This window comes from Phalangium opilio, unplaced genomic scaffold (assembly GCF_054372755.1).
Source record: "Phalangium opilio isolate 3A_F unplaced genomic scaffold, DU_Popi_V2 ptg000209l_1, whole genome shotgun sequence".
NCBI lineage: Eukaryota > Metazoa > Arthropoda > Arachnida > Opiliones > Phalangiidae > Phalangium > Phalangium opilio.
The window spans coordinates 11,334,452-11,343,320 of NW_028324217.1; the positions used below are offsets into that span (position 1 = coordinate 11,334,452).

At 36.7% G+C, this 8,869-nt stretch overlaps 1 protein-coding gene across 1 annotated transcript; it reads right to left on the bottom strand.

The window, feature by feature from the left end:
* Window positions 1-3,069: 3,069 nt before the first annotated feature.
* On the bottom strand, window positions 3,070-4,350 carry LOC149619148 (uncharacterized). Its single transcript, XM_089855060.1, has 2 exons — window positions 3,729-4,350; window positions 3,070-3,422 (listed from the first exon to the last, which is right to left on the bottom strand). The coding sequence occupies exons 1-2, from the start codon at window positions 4,001-4,003 to the stop codon at window positions 3,215-3,217; spliced, it is 483 nt and encodes a 160-aa protein (XP_089711186.1). The 5' UTR covers window positions 4,004-4,350; the 3' UTR covers window positions 3,070-3,214.
* Between the last annotated feature and the right edge of the window lie 4,519 nt (window positions 4,351-8,869).

The following is an 8,869-nucleotide window of genomic DNA, read 5'->3' on the forward strand; positions in this document are numbered from 1 at the left end:
TGAAAAGTAATGTTGAGCAAAATGATTTCAGTTTAGACTCTTTCTTACGTCGGTTGATGAAGACAAAGCTCTTTGCAAACATCGAGAACAGTAGAACAGTGACAAAAGACGCAAGCATTGCTAGCCAAACCTGTACACAAATATTAAATATTATACATATATACACCTGGGTTTCTATTACTCTAAACACGGTATTATCATTATGTGCTTGGGAAAACACAGTGATGTCTTAATTACTTCAGAATCGAATGTACTAAGTGAAGAAAAATGATCCTGAAAAGAAGCAATCGGTTTTCCTGACGCAATAACCCAATCATCGTACGTCAAGACGGAAGTGTAGTCTAAATAACGATGCGTCTCTTTAGTTAATGGCATTGGACAAACACTGAATTGGCTCTCCTATAATAAGGAAATAGAATGAACATCGACAACATGTTGTTCCGTACTAGCGCTGTCTTACATTTCGAAGCAAGGAGCCAATCATTCCTGTTCCATTAGTTTCAGATAAAACTTTACCAAAATCATACAAACCCACAATATGAAGTTTAAGACTCCAATCGAAATAAAAAAGAATACTCAACATTATTTCAATTAGATCAACTGTGATTAAAAACAAAATTTTCCTTTGCTTAAAATATCATGGCAAATACCTTTCGTTTAATTTTGCCTGAATTTCCTGGTAAATAAGCTTAAAAGGACCTTTGAAACCGCCTTCACTTGACTCGAAAAAAGGAGCCATCTTTATAAAATATAATAACAACGAAATTAAGCTTTACGACTAAACCGAAAATGTCAACATCGAAAACATATTTTAAGTTTCCGAATGATCAAGTTTTTGTAATTGCACATTGGAATTTATTAATTTCGGGAATTGGGAATTTTATAGTCGTTAAACTAAAGCAGCATGTTAGTACATCTTGATACTAATCCAAATTGTCCTGGATAGATTCAAGACTTAAAAGCAAGGATAAGAATGAGGTTAATAACTTGACTGAAGGTCCAGATATTGAAAACGTTTTAATTAAAATTTTAAGTCATGCTCAAGAAATAAGAATTTGTTTAGCCTATACTTAATAAAATGCTAATTCTTTTCATGATATTCAGTTATTAAGATATGCATCAACAAGTGGCATAAAATGATACATCATTTGCTTACAACAACTTCGCTTAACATTCCATTAAAAATTTGTTGTTTTTAAAGCGCTCTGGTAATAAGAAATGATATAAAGTGATTTATAAAATACAGCTTACGTTTGTTGCTATGGCGTTGATTGACATCTCGCTTACCACCAGCGAATCAGATTAAAATTTCGCCTAATAACTTCCTTCGTACAAGAAAATATGGCTTTACTTTAAATCAATAACAACGCCTGAATTATGAGCCTTGCACAAGGATCCGTTACCCCAAAGCAAAAAGAAAGAAACTAAAGATTCCAATGTCAACTGAATCTTCATTTACTTGGAAAACGTTATAGCACAGTATTTGAACAAGAAACAGAAAAGCTATGTTGAATTAAGAATTCCGTGCAAATATATCGCAATGAGTATGTTTTTTCGTGTATCAAGCTAGCCTACTGCCTCCAACTAATATCATAAGTTTATCGTGTCTCTAAGTACACAAATATGGGTTACAACTGGACATCTTCCGCAGGCTACTGTGACGTCAGAACTCGTATAGCGCTAAGATCCGAAGAGAGAGAATTTTGAAAAATCTGTCGCGGTGCAGCCAGCAAGCGGTCGAGACGATTACTAAATGGGTCAAATGAAAAAAAAATCATCCATTGGAATAAAGGAGATTTTTACGTTTCGTATAGGCAGGCATTTGGGGGAACGAATTTTACTTAAGCAACCCCAAAATCCCTCTCTCTCTCGTGAGATAGAAGCGGTTTCAGTCCTGAAACATTCTAAAAAGGATAAAAGAAACGCTAGGCTAAGTAGTACAATATTGTATTGAAGTTGAGGTGATAAATGATACGGAGAGAGTATAGGGAGCTAACAGCTGGCTAGGGGGAAGAGATAGTCTGACGTCACTCAGCCCCCATCTGGTTGGCATTTTTGCGCGTAGAATACTGTTTCCAACCGTTAAGGCCCGTTTTCAATCAAGCTTTTCATGAAGCTTTTGCTTCAAAAACTGAAGCAAAACGCTAAAGCGAAATCGGAACCCGTTTTCAAACGCGCTTTTTTGGGCGCTTCTGAATCAGATTCGCGTGAAATAATTGAAAAGCTGGTATCTACCTCGGGTAGATATTTGCTTTCGCTTTTATCCGAAAAAGCGCTTGGCCTGGTAGTCACGTGGATTTCTCTCGAGCAATTTTTTTGCGCCGCGTGTTTTAAAGTGAGAATAGGCCTAATTTTCAAAAACAATATCGAGTGTTAAGGATATTTAGAAGCATTTTAATGGTGTTTTTAACTATTTTAAGGATATTTATGAGTATTTTTTAACTAGCCTAAATATTGAACAGAAGACAACTGGGTCTTGACGAGCGTGGAGAGGCGAGAGAAGTGAATTTGAAAACGGGTGAAGAGTTTCGCTTTTGCTTCACCATTTGAATCGCGTTTTTGTCAGGCAAATCGCGATTTACTGTTGAAGCGAAGCTCCTAAAAAAAGCAATTAGAAAAGCTTGATTGAAAACGGGCCTTTAGGGGGGATGAAACTTCAGTAAGAGATAGAAGGGCGTGACGTTTCAGGGTCAGAACTGTTAGCTCCCTATAGGGTTTCATTAAAGGGAGCCAGACAAACACTATTGCCATAGGAGTAGCAGCCATACCACTACTTAGAGGCATGATAAACTTATGCTAATATTTATATCGTAATCCATCGAAAGTAAGCGAGTTAAAATAGATAAACTGACACAATATAGACATGGACATGGCAACAATATTGAATATGACAAATATATTGATATTTTTATCAACTGTAAAGGGGCAAGTTGGGGTGGATTTCTTTGCAAACATAATTCACCGTAATGCACCTTGCGATTGATTAAGGCATCGATTGTTTTCGTTTCCACAATTTAAAATACCCTAAAATAATGCAAAGCATTTGTTTTATTTACATCAATTACAAAAGGGACCATTCATAAACTAGGACTATCATCATCAAGATACCATGACAACCTCGTCTCCTTTTGTAAAATGGTTGCTCTCAAAAGTCATACACATTTGAATCTTCTTCCACCTTTTTTATCAGTTGTCTATATAGTCCTACTAAAATTTAGTACCGATAGGCAAGAGTGTAACATATGACGTGATAAACTATAGCGATTGACATGCCAACAATATAGAAGAGCATGAATAAATATAGTTTTATCAGTGGCAAAGGTGTAAGTTCGGGTTGATCTCGAAGTAGGCATAGCTCGCCGTAAAACGTTGTACGATCAAGTACGGCATCGATTAAATTTGTTTCCGTAATTTGAAAAGACCTGCAATGTTTAAAAACTTTTTTATATTTTAGGGCCAAATTAACACTATCAAAGACAAATGAAAAAAAAAGAGAAAGTAAAGCACTAAGTCAGTGTCCACTGTGATGTTAACAATGCTTCTCTCTTCGAGTCATTCGGGACACTAGAATATCTCCGATTTCTTACTGCAAACCTGGCTTACTAGCAATTGTTTTAGTTATCGAGACGTAGTGAGTATTTTTTCGAAGTCTCAGAAACAACAAGAGTCAAAAGTACTGTTTCTTTACGTTTCCATTTGCCTTTACATGGTAGTATCACTCTACTAACACAAAATTAACAATTCGCCTTAGATCTTCATCAATGTCTTTCCTGGTAAAGAGTGTAAATGTATCCGAACTTAAAAGCTTTTGTTTTGATAAAATAGGAGGACTGTCTTGAAAATGGTTGCAATAATTATTAATCACGGACATAAATAATCGCTTTGGAACCGGAAATGCTATTTTCCCCAGTTTTAGATCCTCAAACATACTGACGAAATTTACATCGACTGGTTTCAATACAGATTTATCTTTCAACGCTTTATTCCATAGTCTTCTTTTCATTGGGTCCGAAGAAGTCTGGAATAATATTACATTTTACTAGTAAAAAATAAGATTTTAATATTGACTCACACGTTTCGCCATTAAAACATACTATTTTGACATATTTCCGTATCTAAAACATACTTTCAAATCTTTATACAGTTCGGAGCCTTCAACAAATAACAGTTTCACTTCAGGATAGTCGAGAAAGTCTTCCAATTTTTCGTAGAATATTAAAGATTCCGCTTTTGCAAATCTTTCCAAAATACATCCCATGAATGAAGCGGATATGCAAAAACAACCCAGCATCCAAACCGCCAGCAAAATACGCTGGTGTAAAAATTGATGCCTTTTCTCCAGAGCAACGTCTAAAAACATGATGAAACGTACTGAGTACACGCAGTTGAATGTTAACTTCATTTCCAACTTGATAGAAACTCTAACCTTGCCTGACTAACATTCTCATTACGAAAAGTAACGTTGAACAAAATGAATTTAGTTTAGACTCTTTTGTACGACAGTTTATGAAGGCAAAGCTCTTTTCAAATATCGAAAACAGTAGAACAGTACCGGACGACAGAATTATTGCTAGCCAAACCTGTCAAATATTATTTATACAGATGAGTTTCATTTACTCTAAGTGTATTATCATTATGTGCTTGAGAAAACATAGTGTTGTCTTAATCACATTTGAATCGAATATAGTAAGTGAAGATAAATTATCCTGAATTGAAGTTATGGGTTTTCCTGACACAATAAAGCAATCATCATATGCTAAGACAGAAGTGTAGTCTAAATAAACATAATTTATAAATATAATCAAACAATAAATTTAATTATTTCATTCCATTACAAATTAGTTTTACTAAATTCAAGGGAGATACAAAAATTAAAATATTGAAAATTTGAATACCAAGTAACTTTCCAAGAATATTCACTTTCTCCAAGTGAAGAATTTGGTTACCTCGATACTACTGTAACATAACTCAGTTTCGAACTAATAAGGAAATATTTTCTCTTTTCACTTATTGTTGGATTAGCTGTTAATTTTCATTTCTTAGGAACTCTTTTGTTCTTTATATATGATTTTCTTGGGGTTTCCTTCGATTACGAGGGGCTAATCACTCTCAGTTTCACTTAGTCTTACACCGATTATGCAGAATTACTCGTAATCACTGCCCAAGGTAAAATTCGCCATACATAATGATTAGTCTAGCTAACTCTTCCCACAAAAGGCTGCCTAGATAAGTTGAGCCTAGTCATTCGCCAAAATTATGTACACCTGATTTCTGCATGATGTCTGAAGTTTTATGTGAATTCCGACGATTACAGAACAAATTCCTTGATTTCTGTGATTACGATTATTTTCGGTGTTTTCCATAATCTTTACACTGATTTCCCGTTATTGCCGCTGATTACTTGTGATTCCTGTTTGAATTCCAATGAATTCCTGTGTTTTTTTGGTGAATGCCGTGATTACCACTGGATTCTTCGTGAATTTCGATGAATGCAGTGATTATTTCCATTTCAACTGATTATGATTTTTCTTATGGATTTTAGAATTCCTCGATTGATTATGCGTGATGATTTCACGAAAGGTGTGAATACCGAGGTGATTACAAAAGATTACTAGTAAATCATGTGATTATTTCCGATTTTTCTCAAGATTTCACGTGATTTCCAGTAATTATCGGAGATTTCTGAATCAAATACCCACAAGAATGATTTTCATTACTGATGATTTTCTAAGAATTCTAGAAATCAAGTAATCGATTTCTGCGGTTTTGTACACCTGATTATTCAAGTGACTAATCCCTCGGTTTATTCCATTACGGGAGCGCTCGGATCACCCCAATGGAAACGCTATAAGGCTAGTTTTAAGTCCATCATCGTGGGCGAATTCTGAGCGGTTCCTGCCTTTAGCATGGCAAATTTGGCGTGTAGAAGAGTAGCCAGCATGTTATAGTGTTTTCCATAGGGGTGATCCGAACGACCCTGGAGCGCTCTGAAAAAATTTGTATTTCATTGGGATAAAATTCAGTGGCTTCCTCCCGGATTGATCCCAACCGCTCCAACTTAAGAGACCAAAATCGAGCGCCTAATGACGTCACAGAATCGCTCTGAAAATCTTTCATTGGGAGTAACTAAAATCGGTCCTCCGTATCAACAAAATACGAGCGCTCTTATAGCGTGTTCTTTAGGTGTGATCCAAGCTCTCCCGGAGTGCTCCGAAAAAAAAAAAAATTGGTTTTTCATTGTGAAAAAACGAGCGATGGAGATGCGTCTTCCATTGGGTCATCGCTTCATCCCGGTTTGCTCCCGGATTTAGCCCAACCACTCCGACTCTAGAGTCATAAAACCGCACTGAAAAAACTTTCGTCTTTCATTGAGAGCAACTAGATCAGGTCCTCGGCGAGCTATAGAGAGCTTTCAGATGGGATAGTAGTACGTCACACCCTCCAAAGTTTTACCGCTGTTCTGTTCAGCTTCATTCCTGCTTTAAACCCACCAATATGGCAGCGTAAATTATGTCACGAGACATAATTTACTCGCTCCTTCTCCAACTGAAAGCTCTCTATAGCGATGACGTATCAACAAAATACGGAGAGATCTTGGAGTGCTCCCTGGCGACCCCAATGGAAAACTACTATGGGAACATCTAGTGGCATTTGTTTAACCACAACTGATTAGTATATTCCTAGTAACATGGCCCACAGCCGCACGTGCCAACTAAGACTGTTCACGAATTCGAGCCGATTAATTAAGGAGCGAGATTTTTTAAGGTCAAGCCGGTAGTCATCGAGCTTAGTCACTGAAATAGTGCTTTCCTTTTAGTCCTTCTTCTCACCACCAATAGCGTTACGTTGTACTTTTACATGACATAAAGCGCGGGAAAATTTGCTTTCTCTCGCCTCTAACCGTGAGCATGTAACAATTTCTTCACTTTTTACCGAGCGGGTTTTATTAAACCACTACAGTCCTAAGCATGGGATATCACTACAGTCCTAAGCATGGGATATCACTACAGTCCTAAGCATGGGATATCACTACAGTCCTAAGCATGGGATATCACTACAGTCCTAAGCATGGGATATCACTACAGTCCTAAGCATGGGATATCACTACAGTCCTAAGCATGGGATATCATTTCGAGTCGTAGTAGCAATTTTCGTTAAACATATATGTTAACCGAGCCAGCTCGGCTCGGCTCGAGTCGAGAAAACGGTGGCTCGACTCGAGCCGAGCTTTTAAAAACCTCGCTCAGCTCGGCTCATGAACAGCCCTAGTGCCCACACACCTACCCTTGAAAAAAAAACAAGTTGGGAAAACCAAAATATTACCTCTCCGTGTCGAGAAGATTATATAACCTTAAGTATCCAATGAAAACGTCGACCTTTTTGCCCTCATCCTTTCCCGCGCTTTGCGCTTCCGCATTTCATCCTTACTCTCAACATTATCTTCCTACATTTTACATACAAAAATCAAATACTCACAAAAAGAAGTGGCAAAAACCTGCTGGCTCTTTACAACCACTTAATTTGACTTAATATCCAATTTCCAACAACAATAATATACCGGTAGTTTAATTGACAACCTACTAGCATCGAAATTCTCATTAAGAATGACTCCCGCGAATAAAAAAGGGCAATTTTCAACTGGGTGGGCGTTATCTCATTAGATTTGAAAAATATCATTTGTCTTTTTTAACAATGCCTAACCGTTTGGATTTTTTTAAAGCAATCTTAGCACCAAAAAATATTTTTTGATACAAAATAAATGTTTTATATTCTTATTAAGAATAAAACAAGAGGATAAAAAAGGTCTGTCCTCTCGTAATTTTTTAAGCTTTTATCATGATTACTCTATACAACAGTAACAAGGAGTGTAAACCCATTAGTGGAAGCAGTATTTTTTCCCCAAAACAATCTCGCTTATGTTTATCCTCTCTAGACTTCGCTAAAAACGTATTACTCCTACATAAAATATTAATAGACAGGAAAGGATTCATACCATTAAAGGAGCGCAATATTATCCATATTTTCATTTCATATACAGAGAAAAGAAATTATTATGTTTCTGAGAGGAGCTTCCCATTTTTGTTGTTGTTTTGAAAAAATATATCGCAATGCACGGGCCTTGATAGATATAGGAGGCAATGAATGAAATATATCACAATGCACGTGCCTTGATAGATATAGGAGGCAATGAATGAAATATATCACAATGCACGGGCCTTGATAGATATGAGGCAATGAAGGAAATATATCGCATGCACGGGCCTTGGTAGATATAGGAGGCAATGATAATCTCTCTCTTTGCACGAGAGGTTTATCTTTAATATTTAAATAAATATAATTATTTTTAATTATTTTAATCTTCAATAATTAACATTAATAATAGTTAAATCGTTTAAAATAAAGTTATACCTATTATCTTCTCAAACTTTGCTAATATTGACGTTTAAAGTGAAGGGTACCCCTCTTGGCCGCTTTTTTCAAATTTGGGGTATATATACGATTCGTTTCCATTATAATAGTAAGGAAAAAGCGCAATTGCGAAAACCTTTGGTGGCCGATCCCACCTTAGGGAGGCTAGACGTTTCTCGTAACCCTAGCTGATCGCCGCGTATATCCTAAAACGAAACGATGATAATGGAGTAGAAGCCAATGATACAGATTGGTGTCTATGTGGAATAGACGGAAGACCAGTGGATGGTGGTGTTAGAAGCCAGTGTAAGTCCAGACTGGTGTCAATGTGGGATTGACAAAGAACAGAAGATGGTGGTGTTGGAAGCCAGAAAAGTACCAGACTGGTGTTCATGTGGGATGGACGAAGACCAAACATGGTGGTGTGAGAACTCAAGTATAGAGTAGCCAACGGAGAGAA

What these genes read in the sequence shown, in the direction of transcription:
- LOC149619148 (XM_089855060.1), bottom strand. Translation starts at nt 4,003, where the DNA reads ATGAAAAGAAGACTATGGAATAAAGCGTTGAAAGATAAATCTGTATTG. An exon ending in AGGCGAATTGTTAATTTTGT is followed by an intron (nt 3,423 to 3,728) that starts GTTAGTAGAGTG and finishes TAAACATTGCAG; the next exon opens with GTCTTTTCAAATTACGGAAA.